The 21,608-nt window shown below is 38.3% G+C and overlaps 1 protein-coding gene and 1 long non-coding RNA gene across 2 annotated transcripts in view; one reads left to right on the top strand and one right to left on the bottom strand.

Annotated features, from left to right (window-relative positions):
- Nucleotides 1-16,675, bottom strand: part of WDR44 (WD repeat domain 44) — an 82,930-nt gene extending 66,255 nt beyond the window's left edge. Inside the window, exon 1 of the mRNA XM_043458390.1 lies at nt 16,199-16,675. Within this exon, the coding sequence (XP_043314325.1) occupies nt 16,199-16,275 (77 nt within the window). The 5' untranslated portion in view covers nt 16,276-16,675. The remainder of the gene's footprint in view (nt 1-16,198) is intronic.
- LOC122434736 lies at nt 15,754-21,350 on the top strand. Its single transcript, XR_006267446.1, has 4 exons — nt 15,754-15,898; nt 17,325-17,396; nt 18,509-18,654; nt 21,232-21,350. It is a non-coding gene; the product is annotated as an uncharacterized LOC122434736 (long non-coding RNA).
- Nucleotides 21,351-21,608: the final 258 nt, after the last annotated feature.

Below are 21,608 nucleotides of genomic sequence, written 5' to 3'. Positions count from 1 at the left end.
AAGGATACTGGAGTGGGTTGCCATTTTCTTCTCTGGAGGATTTTCCCGACTCAGGGATTGAACCCGTATCTCCTGCATTGGCAGGTGGATTCCTTACCACTGAGCCACTGGGAAGGCTGAGCTTGATTTTGCAACTTGCTAATAAACCTGACTCTTTAATTTACTGATGTTGAGAACATCAGTGGGCTTCCCTCATAGCTCAGCTGGTAAAGAATCCACCTGCAATGCAGGAGACCCTGGTTCGTATTCATTCACTTAATAGAAACAAAATCAATCCAACAGAAAATGCATAGCAGGAGACTACTTTTAAGGGATTTTGATACAACATAATAACTGTGAGTTTTCTGTCCCAGGTGTTAAAAGTGAGCATACTACCTATAGACTTTACCTAGTGTTAAAAAGAAATGTACAGTAATTCTTTTCAAAATCCTAAAGGGATTTTTTTTTTTACATCAGTAAAAAAATTTTTCAGTGTTTGAAGGAAGACTCATTCAGACCACTGTCTCATTTCACATGTGAGGAAAACAAGGCTGAAGAAGGTTAAATTAATACCTTCATTCAACATTTACCTATTGCTTACCTCATACCAGCACAGTGCTAGGCACTGGTTGAAAGTAGTGAACAAGGCAGACAAGGTCACGCCCTCCTAGAGCTACGCTAAGATGAGGGTCTGATTAGGACCCGGGTCTCTTTACTGATTTGAACAACACATGCAGCCTGTCAGTTTACCCCAAGAGGTCTAAAATCCCTTCCTACTTTCACACGGGCAGGTAGCCAGTCAAGTGAAACTGGTCATTTATTAAAGTCTTAATTATCTAGGATTGCCACCACAAATTCTCCAGCTAAGGTTTGGGGGTTCCCAAAGACTGAAAGGGCACCGTGACACCAACCTCAAAGTAGAAAGGCTGTAAGTTTAGCTACCCAGTAAAAGAACATGAACTGGAATCAGGACACCTGAGTTTTAGTTGTGAATCTGCCAGTAACAATGTATGTGACCATAAAAAATATTTTGGGACAGTTTTTCCAACCTTTAGTTATGGCTATTTCAAGCATGCACAAAACTGGGATAATATTATGAACCCACATGTATAAAATGTTGACCATGGTCAATAGTGATCAATATCAATATGCCTCCCTCCACTCCCTTGCCAGATTATTTTGAAGCACATCTCAGAAATTATTTAATCTTTACCCATAAAAATTTCAGTATGTATCTAAAATATAATTATAACACTATTATCAAATTTAGCAATTCCTTATTATAAACAGTAAACATTCAGATTTCCCAAATCATCTCAAATTTTTTTTTACAGTTGGTCCATTTCAATCAATATCCAAATAAGCTTCACGTGCCATAATCAGTTGATATGTCTCTTTCAATCAGTAGGTTTCCTTTCATTTTTTTATTTCTTGCAGTTCATGTATTGAGGAACTAGGCTGTTCATCCTAAAGATGATTTTTCTCGGGTGGTGAAACTATTGTGAACGATACTATAATGATGGCTACATGCTATTATGCAGTTATCCAAAACCATAGAACCTACAACACCAAAACTGAACCCTAAGGGAAACTTTGGACTTTAGGTGATTATGCTGTGTCAGTGGAGGTTCATCAGTTGTAACAAATGTACCACTCTGGCGAGGGAATGTTGATAATGGGAGAGACTATACATGTGTTGGGGGAGGGGGTGTGTGGGAAATCTCTGTACCTTCCTCTCAGTTTTGCTGTGAATCTAAAACAGCTCTTTAAATAAGTCTTAAACAAACAAGCAAAAACACTAGGTTGTTCATCCTGTAGAATTTCTCATTGTCTGAATTTTGTTGACTACATCTCCATGGCGATATGTCGTAAGGAATATTTTAAAGGAGACCATACAGAAGAGATTGGAGGGACGGAATGGACACACATCCAAGGAAAAGTACAAAAACCTGTAAGACCAGTATCAGAGAGACTGTTGCTCAGAATGTGAGAAGATTTAAAAAATACCAAAGACAGTTTTTCATTATTTTAATTTATATTAACAAGAATAACAAAAATAAACTGCAGTCTGCTTATACGTGGATAAATTATATAATGTAATAGGCTGGGCTTCCCTGGTGATTCAGACGGTAAAGAATCCACCTGCCAATGCAGGAGACGTGGGTTTGATCCCTGGGTCAAGAGGATTCCCTGGTGAAGGAAATGGCAGCCCACTCCAGTATTCTTGCCTGGAGAATCCCATGGACAGAGGAGTCTGCCAGGCTATCAAATCAGACACGATTTAACTGAATGTACATATGTGAAAAATACATCGATTCTTTTTTTTTTCCAATTAAGATTGCTGATAGTCAAACCAGAAAAGGAAAAATAAATTATAGAATGAGGAAACTGAATTCCAAAGCATTCAAAGAGATAAAAGTATCTGGCTACTCTAAATGAGTTCAGTTCTTCTATCCTAGACAAATTACATCCTAGCAAAAGCTGAGAATTTGTAGAGTTCAATCTCTAAAACCTCTGAAGAATCAGAGTATGGAAGAGGATATTAGGGAAAACTTTGGTGGTCAACACTGGAAAGCAAGTAGTGCTACAAACTATAAACAGATTCACTTGATGTCAATGTCAAGCAAAATTCTTAAACACATGATGAAATGGTTTAAGGGCCTTAGGTGTAGGGAAAAGATACTCTTATTTAAGAATAAGCATTCACAGAAAGCCAAACAGGCAAAATTAACCTAATTTTCTTTTTTGATAGGGCTACTGGCCTAGAACATAAAGAGCATATTGTACACACAAAAAAATCTGGATATTTTTGTATACAAATTTGTACTAAACTTTATAATTCTCTCAAGATATCCTTTTAGACAACAGAGGGATGTAGGCTAGAATACACTTAGGTGGGTTTGTAACTGGCTAAACATTACTCAAGGTGTGCTGATTAATGGATCAATGAAAAACCATAAGGAAGTATTAATTTTTATTGTGCTCTATCCTACTCGATATTCTATCCACTTGATGTTCTAATGTCTTAAACAAAGAAACTGATGGCATATCTAAAAAATTTACAGATGGCACAAAGTTGGAGGGCTTAGGGAATATACTAGCAGACAGTATCCAAAATATATTTCAATAGGTCAGAACCACCAGCCAAATCTTATAATGTAGTAGGGATAAATGCAAAATGCATGACTGGGGAGATGTGACTTAACAAATCACATGAAAACATTCAGGTACTTTTGTTGATTTCTCAGACAGAGTAAAGGCTGTGATATGACTCCTGACAGAGTCATAAAAGACTGCTATGACTTCAGCATATGACTGCTGAAAGAGCTAGTGTGATCTTAGGCTGAATTGCACGCATTCTAAGTCACTTCAGTCATGTCCAACTCTTCGCGAGCCCATGGACTGTAGCCCTCCAGGTTCCTCTGTCCATGGGATTTTCCAGGCAAGCATACTGAAGCAGGTTGTCATTTCCTTCTCCAGGGGATCTTCCTGACCCAGGGATTGAACCTGCATCTCTTATGTCTCCTGCATTGGCAGGCATAACAAAACTTTTATGTCCTCAACAAGGCGGGGGGTAAATTCTACTCTACTTCCCACTAATAACACACTTTAGAATATCATGTGTCATTGGGATACCATATTTTAAAAGAAACACTGATAAAATGGAACATATCCAAAAGAGAAACCAATTTGCTGAATGTTTCAGAAACTGAGTAGGATGATACAAAGTACTAAGGATGGCTAATCCAGAGAAGATAAGACAGAAACGACTGCCTCTTGACTTTTTTGACTTTGGTTTTAGTTTGGAAAGTATAAGCAGTGAAACTTTGCATATAGGCTAATTTTCTTACTGAAGTCTGTCTTAATTTAACTTTCAAACCATTATTCTATATTTGATATGTACAAGAGTATAATGTAGCATGTACATGTAATTATGAAGCACAACCAATCAACTAAACTGTGACACACGAGGTTACCCGAGAATGAGAACAGCACCAAGATGAGAGCAGCACTGCGGGCCGGACTCCGATGCCTTTGTCTCAGGGGGAACCACTAGCCCAGACCTGACTTACTGTGCCCTTACTTCTTTTTAAAATGCCATGTATCTCTGAACAATATATTAAGTTTTGTTATTTCTGAGGTCTGTTTTCAGGAATGCACTTACAAAGACAAAAAGAGTTGGACTCTTAAAATTAACATTGCGAAAATCTTGGTATTCATGTCAGAGTAAATAAAGGCGACCCTTGTCACTTCTCAGTTGTGTTTAAGTCTCACAACTGTGCCCATACCTACTGGTCTCCTCCTGCTTCTCCCCCACCTAGGGTTACCACATTTAGCAATGATAAATATAGGCAGCTCAGTTAAATCCAGTTTAAGTATGTTTATCTGAAATTGGGATTTAACTGGGAGGCCTGTATTTTATCTGGCAACTCTACCCTATCCCTAAATTAATTAGGTGGACAATTAATTCTGTGCTCTGTTCATGTGTGATAAAGGAACAAAGTGGGAGGATTTGTATGGCCAATGTCATTGTATAAATATTAATCTAAGTATTAAACAGCATTTACCGACTAGGGAAAAAAATAGAACATCTGTGAATTTAGTCAAAGCTCTTCCAGACAATGCATTCAGTAGACCTGCCCAAATGCAAATATTGTATATACGCTATTATACACATTTTTCAAAAACACTCTGTGAAGAATAGGAACGTGTATTATTAACAGCTTCATTATTTTAACTTAGATCAAATCCCTCAAAAAAACAAGATGGCTACTGTAACAAACTGATAAATCTCTTGATATGTAAATTGACTTATAACCATTATTTATAAAGATATATCATTTGAAACTGTCCTCATGTTAAAAATGAACTTAACCTATATAGGTCAAATAAAGATCAGCAGTCAACTTTCTGGATAAATATCAATTAAAATTATGTTGTCATTAAAAAGGGATTAGGTTACTGTATTTACAAAGTCATTTTAAGGACAGGCTTCACTTTATAAAGGGGATATTAGAAATATTTCAGATACTTTTCAATATTTTTCAATCAAGAAAACTAATGAACCTTCTACGATATGAGGTAGAACCTGCTTTTCAAATCTGTCTCAACATCTTCCCACAACCTGAAGCACAAATAGCTCCTAGATTTGAATGGCAATCAATACAAGTGTGCATTAAGAACACATACAGATTAGATTCCCCAAATAGAAGCCAGCTGCATTCCCTTCACTGTCTTACTGCAAAATCCGCATTTTGAAATCAGGTATAGACATGGCTGACTACTGCAAGAGTCTAACTTGTTTTTCACAGCTTCAGCAAGTGGTTTCTCTCTAGGCAATCACTGGATCACCTTTTCCAACTTTTAAACTCAAATCTTCATCACTCATGCACTAAGGCTTTAGGATAATCAGTGCTTAAGTCCACTTTAAAAAACAACATGGAATTTCTGTAATTTCAAAGAGGCAGATCCCATAAGCCATTCTACCTCTAGTTTCTCACCCTTTATCTATAGACAGATCCTTCTGCCTTTGGGGTTTGGTGTCTTCTCTTACCTCTTACCTGAGAGTTATCTGAAAACAAAACAAAACAAAACCTGTAAGCCTTCTGAGAATAGGGCGGAAGGAATGTGCAGACTAAACCTGGCACCTGCTTCAGAGTCAACTAAATAACTAGGAACTCAAAGACCCACTACATAAAATCTAAGAATGATCTCACATTTAACATTCCCATTTCTAGACTTCTGGATGAAATTGGGCAACACAGAAAAATGGTCTAACAAGGTCTTCTTTTCTTTTTCTGTCAGTAAAAGGACTCGTTTTTTATTTTAGGTTCTGAGGAAAAAAAGTAGTTGGCTCTGAAGAAGCCTCTTGTCAGGTTGCAAAATTCCTGACAGACTCTTAAGGAGGTTAAAAAGAGTAATGACACGGAAGGAAGGAGTATAGAGTCAGTCAGTGAAACTAAAGCTGGTGGCTTGGCAAACACTTTTCTTATAAAAAGGTGACTACCAAGGGCTTTGTGGAGAATTGCCCCATAGCTTGATTTTGTTTTTATCCACCTTTTTTTGCCTTTGCCATCAGGAAAATATAAAAGTAGGATGAGCTTAAGCAGTACATCAACGAACTGAATCAAGCAGAGCAAAGAACAGCTCAACTGTACAAAGGTTTGGGATTCTAAGGTCCTTGAGGTGAAAAGGAGATAAGCATAGATAAGGCCCTAGCTAGCCATTAAAATAAGCAGGTAATTAAAGGGTTTTGATTTCCAAAGCCCAGCAAGCTTAAATACGAAGATCTGATGGCAAACTAAGACCAACACAAAAGTGCTCAGTCTAAACTAGTAATCGGAAAGGTTCTGGTGCTCACAAAACACTGACATGAGGATTTCTTCCCACTTAGGCCAGGAAAGAGAAAAACAAAAACAAAGTAAAAATCAAAATAAAAAACAAAACCAAACTTCAAGTTGAACAAGAACAGTTCAAATTTAGAGAATAATATACTGGGTTTTATTTTTTTTTTTTAATCTTGCTCTAAGTGCATAGTTTTTAAAAATTTGTTCACTGGAATGAAAATGTATACACTGACGCATATACATCATTAATAAATGCATTTATTAATTACATTCTTATGGCAAGTTTTACTAGATTATATGCTAAGCATAAAGGTTCCCATAGAAGGTTTCCCTTCATACATGGTAATACTGGCTTATTAACAAGATTAATAAAAAATGGAGAATATACTTATGACAGTTATCTAATAGGGAATTAACCAAATCCTCAAGATGTGAATTAATACTTTTAATATTCTTTGAAATGCCACTTTAAAGTACTATGAAAGTCAAGAAGCAGAATATGTCTAAAACACCTAATGACTATTTTATCACTGATGTTAACAGAAAGAGATGGTGAGAAAGTTTGGCACAATGGTTCTATGTTTTCTGAAAGTGGGTTTTGTGGCAACATTTGTAAGTGATCTATAATGAAATCAAAGGAAACGTTATAATGAAATATAATTCCAGCCATATATACAGTATTTACAAACTTGAAGTGGACCTTAAGCAACTTAAATATTGTCTAAAATGACAAGCTGATTTTTCAAAACTGATTTATGTAATTCATGTAGTTTTATGTCATATTTCTGAAAGAACAGCTTGATAATCTATTTATTGATAAAATAACAGAATAATCACTTCTCTAGGCCTACTCAAGAATTCTAAACTAAAAACATTCTATCCTGCACATTTACAACCATTCAATAAATACTCACATTCAAATAGTAACTCCAGGGTAGGGCAGCTATATCAACGTTCCAAATTGTCAAACTGGGTTAGATAAAAGTCACATCTATTAATGATTTAAAATAATTTCTAGAAAATTGCAACAGAAACAGATGGCTAAATTTACGACTGTATGGAAAAAATCAATATTAATGCAATCGTGCTAAATCACTTTGTAACTTACTTCTTAGAAAGTAAACAAGATTTTTGTCTACAGGCCACTTTACAGAAGCTTTATCAAGTTAATGTGCTAATATGATTTTTAAGTTATCTAAAACATTCATTGGTGTACTAATCTTTTTTTTTTTTTGGTGTACTAATCTTAAAAAGTAAATGCCAGTAACTTCTAATGTCACCCCACATAAAAATTAAGAGCACTAAAGAACCTGTCACAACTCCCCTTTTTAAAAAATGTAAATAAATCAATTATATTATCAATGAACTGATTATTCAGACTTTGGTATTCTTTTTCTCCTTCTGAGTTCACTAGTTATCACCAAAGATTGGCAGAGGAACAAAAAAAATCAAACTAAATCACACACAAAACATTACTGTCATCTCTGATAAAAGATTTGATGGGAAAGGAAGTTGTAAACTAATGACTGAACTGAGGGTTTGGTGTAACTGGTAACATTTAATTATTCATATTCTCCCTCAATATTATGAATAATAGAAAGCTGGACATACTTCAGTAATTAAGCATTTTAGTTTATAAATTCTACTTTTACAATTTATCTGAATTTCTACTTCTGCATTCTTTAATGAAGATGTATTTAAAACTTGATAAAACATTCTAGAAAAATCTCAAATTACCTAGAATGCTTACCTATATAAAACAATCTGTAGGCCAAGTTTATTATTAAAAATATTATTCATCCTTATTTCCACTTTAAATAGTAATTACTGAGAATGTAATTTTTCTAATTAGCTACTGGAATGCATTTTTCCCATTAATTTGATAGCCAAAATGTTTGACCAGCTGGAAAATATTAAAAACCACCACATGCATTCATTGTGACTGCTAGAAAACACCTCTGAAGAGGAAGGGGGGGCGGGGAGAAACATTGTGTTTCCAATTAGTGACTTGTAGCTAAAAATATGAACCAGAGTTATACTGCAAAATAAAAAAAAGGGGAAAAAATGTGGTCTAAACAACTAACAACAACCTACAAAACAATTACAGAAAAGAAAAATCTGGGATCAAGACTTTTTGATGGAGCACAGAAGTCCAAATCAGCAGTGTCTCACATCTTCAGGAGTTTTCCCTTAGAACATAGAAAGAACATAGAAAGAACAAAGAACATACCCTTTGAAGTGTAGTAGCAGTGTCTGGGATTCCAGCTTTTTCAGGAGCAAGGTCATTTTCTGACCTAGCTACCATAGCATAATCAATTTCTTTAAAAGCATAAAAAGAAAAGCATTTAAAATACTGCTTTTTGATGTTTTCAAAAGTGAATTATACATACCCAACTGGCAGGAGAGTCAGCCTCATCATTTTAATAATTCACATTTAAAACATATCATCGAAAAACATTTATAGCTTAGAAAAGTGAAGTGGGAGGGACCTAATGCTTTACATCTTCATTCAAAATCATCATCTAAGGATCACAAACTAGTGAAATTCCACTTTTGCTAGCTGATCCCTGTTCACCCTGAGCTGTTTTTTATTTGCAAAATTAACATAGTAACTGTCCTGTCTCACAAAAATTGTCCTATCTTACAGAATTGCAGGACAGTCAAAGAGATAATGTAAATAAAAATACTTTGAAAATTAATGTCCAACATTAATTGACAGTATGGCATTACCATTCTTTGCATGTTTAACAACATGCAGGACTATAATACTTCTTTATTATTGGGAATACATTCAATCCTGGGGGAGGGGGGAGTTGGTAACAAGAAATCGATATGATTGCAGGATAACTGGCAACACTTCCCAAGGCTTCACTGTTAACACAGTATTTACTGAATACAGAATGTCCCCAAGTTACAAAGGTCCTATAAATCTAAACCACCATCTTTGCCTTAGTCCCCTCCATTTCTTCCCTTCACTCTTACAGGAACCAGTGTGTATAGGAATGGGAAGTGGGAGTGAAGATTTGAGAGAAACCAGGAAGTTCAAAAGTACTGCTAGAAGAAATTAGGAAGGGAAGTGGAAAACCACAGAGCATCCCTATTGCCACCTAGGATAGGTGATGCTTTCGAACTGTGGTGTTGGAGAAGACTCTTGAGAGTCCCTTGGACTGCAAGGAGATCAAACCAGTCAATCCTGAAGAAAATCAGTCCTGAATATTCATTGGAAGGACCGATGCTGAAGCTCTAATACTTTGGCCACCAGATACGAAGAGCTGCCTCATTGGAAAAGACCCTGATTCTGGGAAAGAATGAGGGCAGGCGGAAACGGGGACAATAAAGGATGAGATGGTAGGATGCCATCACCGACTCGATGGACATGAGTTTGAGCAAGCTCTGGGAGATGGTGAAGGACAGGGAAGCCTGGCAGTCTGCAGTCCATGGGGTCGCAAAGAGTCAGACACGAATGAGCGACTGAACAACAACAACAACACATCAACTGCAGACGTCTCTCTACCTAGGAAATTAAGGCAAAGGTTAAAAGTTAACAAACAGGAGCTTTGACCTGGGATACAATAGGTATAGCAAAGTTCACTTAAAGGAAAAAAGACTGATCTAGGTAACTAGCTTTAATCTCTAAAGCCAATCCAATAAAGATAAAATGCCAATTGCATAATACTGACAAACCCACTCACTTTCACTCACAAAGGTACTAGTTTTATCAAGCTACCTATTCCTTCTGCTCACCTATCTTCCACTAATCCAATGCTCCACTGTACCTGTGACACTAACCAATCCCACTTACCAATGCATCTGCTATAACCAATCTTTCCCTTATTCATCCCCAAAGACCCACCCATTCATTATACTTCATCCACCACTGTTTCTTCTCAGTTGTTAAAGAAGAATAAATTATTACACTGGGGAATCTCTGTACTAATACCTTGAGGTAAGCTAGGAAGGAGAAAGCTGAGGGTGAATAGGGTAGAACTGGGGCTGAGTAGAAATGTTCAAACCACCTTTCATTTGGATAGATAAGCATATTTTAAAAGAGTGATTTTTTTTTAAAACCACACAAATTGTTAATAGTACTGCTAATAACTAGAAAAATAATTTCCTCGGTCTCCCAATTTAAAATATAAATGGTCACTCGATCTTGAAATTTATTCTAGCTGATATGACAAATGGATGGCCATTGGATGCCAGTGATGTAATGCATTCAATCTTCAAGACAATGACTAACAATGGAACTGATAAAATTAGCATGAGAGAAATATTGCCTAAACATGTTCCTGTTAAATTCTGTATGTTTAAAATGTTTGGAGACAAAAGGGTTTTGTGAACTTAAAACCAATTGACCCTAATGGAATGCCAAGCTGAAACTGTCAGACAGCTGCAGCTGATAATAAAATGCTAAGATCTGAAGGGCTTTAGCAGAACCTGATTATATGGTAATCCTAGTATCTGAGAAGGCAAAAGAGCTAGAAAAATAACTGATAGGCTGGTTGCTACAGTAACCAAGATAAATTTGTATACGGACTGGGGAAAAACATTGGGGTTGCCATCAGGTACGAGGCCCACATTATGTCTTATGCGGTTTTTCCACAATTTTGAATCACGAGATGACAGACTAATACAAAGGCTGCTCAGTCTGAAATAAGAAAACAGATAAGATTCCACTCTGAAGAGTAAGGAAAGCACCCAATTAAAGGTTTAGCATGTTAGCAGAGTAATATCTGACAGCAAGGGTGGAACAAACCTTGTGAAAGTTTGTAGAAATTAGCTTAGCTATGGGTAGAAAACAAAAATGTAGGTTAATTAGCAATTCAAGTTAAATATCAGTAGGGCATCATAAAGTACCTACAATTTTTATTACTTTAAATTTTGTTTGAGTTAATTCTTATAGACTATTAATCTCTCACAGAAAGGGTTGTTTAATTCACTCTGTAGGTGCATATCTAAAACAATACTAAATACTGTGATTTGTCTGATCTCAGTTATCCATGTCCCAGTAAGCAGTCTGAGAACCTGGTCTCTCTCTCTTGGCTTGGGGGGCTTCCTTCACCACCTACTCCCTCACCATCACCACCATCACCACCACCCTGTCCACCACCTACATACCCCAGGAAGTAATTACCAGAATTGCAGGCAGAGTTTGAGGAGGAAACAGCCTCTTCAAGGTGTTTGCCTGGCAAATTCACCTGACTTTGTCAAAATCTAAACAATGAACTGAAAAGAACACAAGGACTGTCATGTACTGTGAAGGTTATACAGGTCTCAAATAACAACAATTAGAAGTTACTTTTCGTTCTGTAGGATCATCACTGAACTGTCAACATCCTAAAACTATCTAGGCTTTTAACATTTTTAAAGATCAAATTTTATCCACCCTATTTTTTGAAGTAGGTTATCCCAAGAACAGAATAAAGTTGTCAGCTTATAAGAGTTTGTACAGATTCAAATTGAGTCCCCAAACTGCAGTGCTGCTTCGGACTGTCCTACTTCCCTGAGTCACCAAACTGACAGCTGGAGGCCACTAAATTTAGAGCCTGAATTCACTAATTAATATGTAAAAGGTCCCCTCCTACCTCTACATGATGGCACATGGTGTGACAAAAAAGCATATGTAAATATATTTCTATCAATCCACAAAGCCAATGGCAATCAAATATAATCCATAATTCATCTATGCTTCCAGGCCAACCTATGAACAGCCATTTTTAATAAGGCTGTTAAATAACAGCTTATCTTTAATAGGGCTGTTAAATAACCCATATCATGCAAATAATTTTTAACTGAAATGCATCAATTTTCAATTCAGAGAGAAATGTTTCTGAAGTCTAAGTGAAAAACTGAGTTTTCAACAAAGGCAGTTAGGCAAGTTTTTATTTTTTAGACCAAACAACTCTTTGGGACAGTTTGATCTCAGTTCTTATGACTTAAAAATCAAGATTTGGGTTATTACTCCAATCTAAAATAATAGACTGCAACTGACTCTAAACTAACAAAACAAAACAAATAACCATCCCTGTTCGTATAATAGCTGTTCTGTCACCGTTTTTTCATCCAGACTTGAAGAAAATTAGTGGGCAAAAGTGAGGATCCTAGAACATTCCATGTCCTCTGACAGCAAGACATGAAAGAAACAGAATCATGGTAGATGTAGTTGACTACCTCAGGAGTCCTGCTAAGAGAGTATGTGCCAGAAACCTACAGCAGGGGTAACTGCCAATACTTTCCTTCCTTCTACAGACAAGGCATCATGGTATAAATGAGGAATCAGGAGACTTGGGTTCTAGTTCTGAGTTTGGCGCTAATCAGCAATGTGTCACTTCCCCTCTCTGAGCATAGTTTCTCTTTCAGTTAAATGGAAGGGCTGGGCCAAATGATCTTCTGTCCCTTCCTACTCTAAAAATTTTGCCATTTCTTCCAATAAAAAAATAAAGAATGCTCAAAACATCACGTTTGTTTTTACAACATGTTCTCAGTGCCAGCCTTTAGTATGTGTATGCATAATCCACACAAAATAGCACAAACATTCATTTCACATATAATTTATCCAGTAAATATCTAATTTCAAATCTACAGGTCTTAAATCATGTACCAAATACCATCAAGTCTGTTAAACTCTCCTCAAATTAAAGATGAGGAAATGAAATGACTCATAGTCCAGGGCCTTTTTGTACTATACCAAACTTCCTCCTCCCTTTCCTGCTTTATCAAAAGATAGCATGATAGCAGAAGATAATTCTAGACAGTGAAACTGATCTGGATTCAAGTCCTAACTTTGCTATTAGTTTGCTGTGGCACCTTGGACAAGTCACTTTCCTTTCTCTGGGCTTTGGCTTTCACATTTTACATGAAGGAGTCAAACTAGATGTCCCTTCCAGCTGTAACATGCTATGATCTTATAACAGCCCTATATGACAAAACAAAATATACATTCTTGAAAGAGAAAGTGGGAATTTCTAGTCAAGAGAACTGAAGTTTTGGCTGCTAGTTTTAAATATATGCATCAGTTCAATTTAGCAAGTTGGTCCTAAAGCATTTGACTCAAGTATCTCTTGGAGGAAGTCACCTTGAATACACACACACACACACACACACACACACACACAGCACACACACACACACAGAGCACACACCCAGTATGGGGCAGCTATGATGTACTAGAAAAAAAATACTGGAGTAGGAGTCCAAAGAAATGGTTTCAAATCCCAGCTGTCACTTACAAGCTGTGTCCCCTAGGCCAACTTAGTAACCTCTCTGAGAAAAGAATAAGGAAATCTGACCTAAAATATCAATCAAAATAAAGCATTGTAACTGTGATGTATATGCAAAGCTGGACAAGTAGAGATGATCTGCCACTGCGGAAAAGTAGCTGCATTCAAATCAAGTCTTCCTATAAAAAACTGGACTGATTTTTAACTTTATTAACTCTGATTTCAAAGAGTAGAATAACAAAGCTGAAGACACCATTGGAAAAGAAGAAAGAAATCAGTTTTAGGAAATGGATTGTTTATCTGGATTCTGCTAATTACCAAAACATATGAGATAACTCTCAACAGCCTACTCAGTTTACTACACTCTAGTGAAATGTTCTGTGTACTCTAGAACATGCAATGCAAGGAACATTTCTTAAAGTGCCCAAACCAGGTCGGTTAACCTCTTAGACTGCGGGTGGTGTAAATCTCTGAGTGTATCTCAAGGGAGAGAAGATACTTCTAATAACTGATATCTGATGATACCATATGTTTTCACAAATCAAGATTTCTCACTCATTTCTAGGTTGTTAGTTACCCAGCCAAGTTTCCTCACAGTACCTTATGCAAATAACAAAAACTGTCACAAAGGACAGAGGGCAAGTTAATAATGCCAACCTTATGCAGTCCTCTCAGTACTGCTAGTTTTTTTCAGATTAAATTCTCCAGTTGAGTTTAATTTCCTTTGAAATCCCCTCAATAATGCAGGATGGAGCCTTGAAATTCACAGACTGACAGTTTTACCCATAGAGCTCAACATCCTCAATATTTGGGCAGATTAGAGTTGAAATCAGAAGGCTGGGTCCTAAGAGATGTTTTTACTTTTCACCTAGCATATCAAAGGATCAAAGTGCTTGAGAAGTTTATTATCCCAGGAGGGAAGAAGTGACTAGCAAGTCTATCAAAATGACTCATTCAGTTTAGATAAGTTAAATAAATCCAAAGTTGTGCATACTTCCTCCCAAAGCAAGCACCCTGTGAAGTTAAATTTGCTAATTACAAGAAAGGAAGGAGAAGGGAATGAACACTGGAGTTCTTTCTGCCAGGTACTGGACTATTAGGCAGTTTACACAGGTCCTGATGTAGCTGTTCTTCACAATTAAATATTACATTCATTGAAAAGAAACAATATTCATACAGCTCTAAATTTATTAAATCATATGATTACTTTAAGGGGAATACCAGGAAGGCAAAATTTAATTTCAGAGGACTCCAATATACTTGGAAATCCAAGTCAATTTTCTATCCTCTACCATCTAGCTGTGAATTTGTTTCATATATTGAACTTGAAGGAGATTCAATGCCATCTCAAGATTGGCCATTGCCACCTTCAAATCCCATACTAGTGATTTGAAGGTTGGTGGAAACACTCTCATTAACGACCTAACAACGTACATTTTCTCTGCTTTTGTTGCTGTAACTTTTGGGGTACATACTATATATATATGGGGTACATATTATATATTATATATGTGTATGTATATGTATATATGGGGTACATATATATATAATACCTATTCAGTTTTAGAACGACTTCTAGAATGTACAAATAACATTAATTTGCATTAAGGTATTTCTTCCACGGGTAAGCTTGCAAATTGAAGGCAGCTGACTTCTGGAACCATATTACTGACTTTTACAGTAACATGACAAATTTTACCCATTTTCAAGTTCTTATAGCACGAAAATGTATTTCACTGCCTCTAGTGCCACACAAGACCAGTAGAAGAGTTCGGTGAACTCACTTTAAACATTATTCCAACTTGGAAGAGTCGGGAGTGGGTCAGTAGAAGTCCCAGGCAAGCCAAGTATTCCAACTACTGTAGTTCCTACTCAGAATCTCCCTATTAATCACCACTAAAACATTTTGCAGAAACAGATAAAGAGCACAAAGCTGTGGCTCTCCTTCCAACCACAGATTACTCAGCACTTGTTTGTATCGCTGTAGTCGGTTGTACACATTTCTGTATGGCAACTCTTTTAAGACCGCAGTCTCGCTAATGGTAAAGGACCTCGTCTTCGATTTCCTCTGCCTCACGGCAAGGTGCTATTTTAATAAAACACCGTGGATCTAGAGTACATCAGCTAGAGGACTTTCCTAAGTAAACACCCAGTCTTCCCCCTCCCCGCGCTCCGCTCCTTTTCTTTTTGTACAACCAAAAGAGGACGGCAAAGAGGGAGAAGTAGAGACACCTCTGAATCGGATAGGTAAGTTAGCGGCAAAAGAAGAAGAAAACAACAGCCAGCACTGCAATTTCTCCTGTTACCGCTCCTTTCATCTATGGCCCCCAAGGCCAAAACGGATGTTTCAAGGTAAGCTCTGAAACCCTCAAATACACATCTCCGGCTCTCGAGCTCAGAAACTGTCCCACCTCGCAGAAAGCCGGACAAGAGAAAGAGGCTCCGAGAGAAGCCCGGGGGCCGTTTACCAGGGCCAAGAGGGGGGTTTGCCCGAGGTGGGCGATCGCCCTCCCCCGAACTCACTCTGAAGTAGCCGAGGGAGACGCGGAGGGGCTGCGGCGGCGGGACCTGGAAGGGGTGTAGGGGGGAAGGCACGGGGGAAGCCGGGAGACGGGGACGCCTGGCTTCTGGGCCAGGGCTCCGGTTACTTACCCGATAGGGTCGCCGCCCTCTAGGTGCACATCTTCAGGGGCATCAAAGAATTCCTCCGTGTCGCTTTCCGACGCCATTTATAGGACACACCCGCGGGTGAGGGGGCCGGCGCCGCCTGGAGGGAGGGTGACTCTCGTCTCCTCCACGTCGTCCTCCACCCCGGCGAACCGTGGGGAGGTGGGTCCCGGGAGGATGAGGAGGGAGCAGACGATCTGAAGAGAGGAGCTGGACAGGGGGCCGCCGGCAACTGTCGGACTGAGGCAATAACCAGCAGAGCGGCCGTCTGAGGAGGCGGCGGTGGACCCAGGGACTGTTGCTGCCGCCGCTCCCGGCGATAGGTGTGTGAGGAGAGCGAAAGAGGCGGTGGCTCGCCTCAGTGGGGGAGGGCGGGCGCGCGGACGGCGGCAGCTCCGATATCTCCCGCAGCAGCAATTACAGCTGCTGGGAGAGCTAGTTGCCCGCAAAACACGGACGCGCACCTACCCTCGCGAGATTTCGGGAGGGGCCGGTGAGGCGTGGGCGGGGCGAAGAGGAGGCGGGGGCGGTTCCTGAGAGGCAGAGCTCAGATTTTTTGCACTCGAGAAGCCTATCAAGACGGCGCAAGCGCCGTTGAGGGCGTTAGGTGAGGGCCGGAAGTAGCGGAGAAGGGTGGGGATGCGTGTTCTGAGGGGAGGAGTCTAGAGCTTACGCCTGACCGGCGCGGTCCCCCGACTTTGTGGGAACGCGCCCGATGTAGGTGGGGTCCGGCAGAGTGTCCCATCCACTAACTCTGCAATTCTAAAGAGAGGCATTTTTAGAGGGGTGATTTGGAGTCTGCTTTTTTTCTTATGAGGAAATGGTGTCGGGATAAGTTGGCATTGTGGTTTAAATTTTCGTCGATTTAATTTATCCAAGCCCAGATTCCCAAACCCTAGGGAGTAGGCGGGTCCACCTCCTCCAGCGTTATGGGGCATAACCTGTGCTATTTAGTACAAGATCTCTAATTGAGATCTCTAGATTGGATCCTGCCGGCCAGAGGGTGGGGTCCAAGAGAGATGGTGGGGAGTGTGCCAGTTCAATGGAGTAATGATGGATTTGTTGCTGGAGCTGAGCCACTGTAGGGCCTCTGGTTACTTTCTCTTTACAGATACCTATTGTTGCCGACACTTAACGGGAGAGAAATTCTTACATACTGGCTAAGATGTGCATCAGTCAAATGGTAAATATATTGAGCAGATTCCTTTGCAAGGCTAAGAGCTTGTAACTTAACTCTGATCCTCTACTGCCCAGTGTCCAGTGCTGAAAATAGAAAGGTGCTTATAAAAGACCAAGATGTTCTTTGTTAACGCATCATTGACCATCAAAGTGATAATGCTGACTGTTATATATAATCGGGAAGCACATTTATTTTTCCAACTGCCGTAACAGGAAGACACTCTGAGCTCTTTGCACTGCAATTGTTGCTCAAGATGGCGGCAGAAAAGCAACTGGGACCGGGGGCATGGCCTCAGAGAGGCTGGAATGGGACTCTAGATTCCTACGTGAAAAACAACCGGGAAAAGATCTGGGGTTGTCTGGCGAGTTTGTGTAAAACCGAATGCGATATACTATGTATTCTTTAACACCCTAGGGAGTTGAGGGAAAATGCTGCGTAATCAAATAGGGTAATATTTCTTGCAGCAAACCTTATGATTATTCATAAGGGGTAGATAAACACCAGTAAGTAGCCACCTTCAGTTCAGGTCAGCTACTACTGTCAGATAAGTTTAGATTAGACTAAATTGACTGTCAAATAAGTCACTAAAAATACAAAACAAAAATGTTGGACTTCCAGAGCTTTTTGTGTTTTAAGAAGTGCACATAAGGGATTTGTGGACCCAATTATTAGCTTTTATGTGTTTTAAACTTGCTAATTTTCTAGGTTTAAAAATATATCTCAAAGTACAAACTTTTTATTTTGTTGCTCATTATAAGCGGCTTCCCAGGTAGTGCTAATGGTAAAGAACCCGCCTGCCAATGCAGGAGACCCAGGGTTCAATCCCTGAGTCAGGAAGATCCCTTGGAAGAGGGCATGGCAACCCACTCCAGTATTCTTGCCTGGAGAATCCCATGGACAGAGGAGCCTGGTGGGCTACAGTCCATAGGGCTGCACAGAATTGGACATGACTGAAGCAACTTAGCATACAATCAGGAAAGATATGCTTTTTTTCCTTACAGATTATGGAAAGATATAAGTAAATAAACTATCTGAATTTATTTTCTTCCTAGCTATGTAATAGTTAATTTGCATTTGCCTTAAAAATTAAAACTTGGTGTCATGTTCTGTTCTAGGTGCTGAGCATAATTCAAAGAGGAGGAAGACAATTTACTTCCTGTTTCCCAGGAGCTCACAATCTAGTTTACAATGGAGGAAAATACAGTCTCCTAAATTGGTGTGTTTTCCATTATTTCTTACCACCTCTCTTGGACCTTTTAAGGTACCTTAAACATTATGTTTAGAAAAAGCTGAAATGAAATAGGAATGATAAGCCAATAACATTTTTAGAGCTGTTCAAGTTATCTATTTAAATGCTTTTATCAATTTTATGAGAAAGTAAATTTCTGGGAACATCAAAACAAATGTGTACCACCTATGATCATTTTTAAAGATGTTTTGCCTTAAACATCTGTTCTTGAGTTTTAAGGCAGCAGATTTTAGGCTTAGTCCAAGGCTGTGGTTTTAAAGCTTTTCTCCTTATTAGAAATGAAACTCTTTAATCAAACCTGATTTCGTACAAAGGTCCACATATCATAAAAATAAAAACTATTTTATTTGAAGCAGAGATAATTCAGGTTCCTGCCTGCTTGGCCTTCCTTGAGTCTCAAGAGACTGCTGCAAGGCTCCATTAAAAAAAAAAGTGAAAACTATTGGTCCAAAGCAGGCGTTGGCAAATTATGGTACCGGAACTCTGGACAAATCTGTCCTGCTGTCTGCTTTTGTAAAGAAGGTTTTATTGGAACATAACCAGCCGTACTTGTTTATATATTGTTTATGTCTGCTTTCAGAGCAGAGTTGAGTGGCTCATTTCCAATGACTATAAAAACTACACAGATCTAAGGCTGATGGGTTTAAGGAAACTTTTTATGCCTCCTTATCTGCACAGCATAAACCCGGTTAGGGATTTCAAATGCTGAAGTCACAGCCAGTATATGGAAGAACTTGTCTGTGGTGTGAAATACTCGCTCTCTCCTCTTGTCAAGAATAATACAAAATGGCAATATCTTTGGGGCCAATTTTGCTCCAACCCGAAGAGTAATCACCTAGAACATCAGTGATAAAACTGTAATGCATGTAGGCCTTTGCATAAACAAGAGCTAAAGTGATAACCCAGGGAAAAACTTTTTTATGTACAAGGTTAGGTGATTTGAGATATAATATTTACATGAAAAGATTTAATATTGCAATCACCATGAGAGTTTTTATGGATTTTAAAGTAGCAGAATCCATGGGAAAAATCATTCTGAAAATGGCCAAAACTTGTCAGGGCCAAGATTAAATTCTGTAATCATCAACTTTCAATCATCTGTTTGAAAAGTCAGTTGTGTTACAGATTATAATAATACAATTTTTAAAATCTTTTGACTTTGAATTTTTATGCCTTTTTCAGGTCCATTCTACCTTCTTTTTTAAAAGTCTTTATTGAATTTGTTACAATATTGCTTCTGTTTTATGTTTTTGACTGTGAAACATGTGGGGTCTTAGCTCCCCGAACAGGTATTGAACCCGCACCCCCTGCATTGGCAAGCAAAGTCTTAATGCCACTGGACCATCAAGGAAGTTCCCACTTCACCTTCTTAATGATGGTTTATGTTAATATTAAAATGAATTTTCAATCTCTGAGCACACAGGAACTGAAAGTAGAGAGAGTCTAGAAATGTGTCAAGAGACACAGAGAAGCCAGCCTGGAACTTAAAATGTGTTACTGATGTGTAATGAAATATTTTTTAGCTATATATTACTATTCAGGATCCTGGAAGAAAGCTAACTGGAATTATGTTAAACCAATAAAGGGAATTTATTCACTTACATAGTCAAGTACAGACTGCTCTAACACTTGTCTGTTCCTTTGTGACTAATGTATTAGAGAACAGTTTAAGTGTAAGAGGAATTTTGCATTTTCTTATGTGCAATTTTGTCAGCCAGAAACATTAGGTGAAAACAGAAAACTAAACCCAGATGAATCAAGTTGCAGAGGAGAACATGAAATACACACATAGACCTCAGACATCTACCAGTTGCCTCACTTCTTTGTATCTTTTGAGTCATACCCATCCACATCTAGTGTTTCAGCTTTCCACCTGGTTTCAGATAACCATCCATCTGTCACCTCACAGTAACTCATAAGTTGCAACCCTTCTAATACCTGTTTCCACAAGCAAGCTTCGGGTCTTTTTCAAACTAAAGCACCATGTTCATTGTAGTATTTTTGTATTTCATCACCAGCTGGCGTGTAAAACTGTGCTACCATTTTCATTAAGTTCATATCTTTTTTGTATATGTGTCAGTGACAAAGTTTTTAAATCTTGTACTCCTAGTCCCATTTCCCCCATAAGCCCTGTGATTTTTACTGAACAACTTTGCATAGTGCAGTAATTTTGGGGAAAGCCTATATTGTATTATAGCAGCACTGACTGTAGTCTAGATGAAGTAGCTTCAGGCATAGTGGGATCCAGGGTCTAAGATATCTCAAAACTTTCTTTTTCATCTTTGCTTATCTCTGCTTCTTTTGTGCTTTGGCTTCAATTTTCCTGTCACAGACAGATTCCAAAAAGGAATCTGTTGTCAGCAAAGATGACTGTAGGCAATTGGTTTATACTGTCTTAATAATCCTCAATCCTAAAGGAAGTAAGACTCTCTCCTAGTGTTGATATATTAAATCTCAGGGCCTATGTTCATTGGTCTTAGGAAACCCCTGTAGCTAAGGGAATAGAGACTGAGTTTTCAGGTATGGGTCAACTGATTCCCTGCCACACACCATGTAGGGAGAGACTACTCTGATCATCTTTCTTACTAGGACCATGTGGAGTATGCAATGGATGTTTTTTCCAAGAAAGGGTTACTAGCAGACAAGAACAATGTGCTAACCACCAGTCGTTAAGGGGTAAGTCTCTATATTCATTGACATGATGGGAGCTGATAATGTATTAAATGAAAACAGATGTTATGAAATAATTACATGAAGAATAATTTGATTTATAAAAGTTATTTTTCTATGTATCTATATGTGTATATAAGCATAGAGAGTTCTGGAAGAGTGTTCCCAAATGATTAATGGTGATTGTCTTTGGTTGTTGATTAAAATAATAATGAAACTTATGGTTATTTGTACCTTTATAAAATGACTCAGTTTTCTACAGTGAATATGTGTTACTTTGTAAATGAGGGGAAAAT

The sequence above is a fragment of the Cervus canadensis genome, chromosome X (assembly GCF_019320065.1).
Source record: "Cervus canadensis isolate Bull #8, Minnesota chromosome X, ASM1932006v1, whole genome shotgun sequence".
Taxonomy (NCBI): Eukaryota; Metazoa; Chordata; class Mammalia; order Artiodactyla; family Cervidae; genus Cervus; species Cervus canadensis.
The sequence above is the reverse complement of the archived record's forward strand: the minus strand, read 5'-3'. Positions and strand labels throughout refer to the sequence as shown.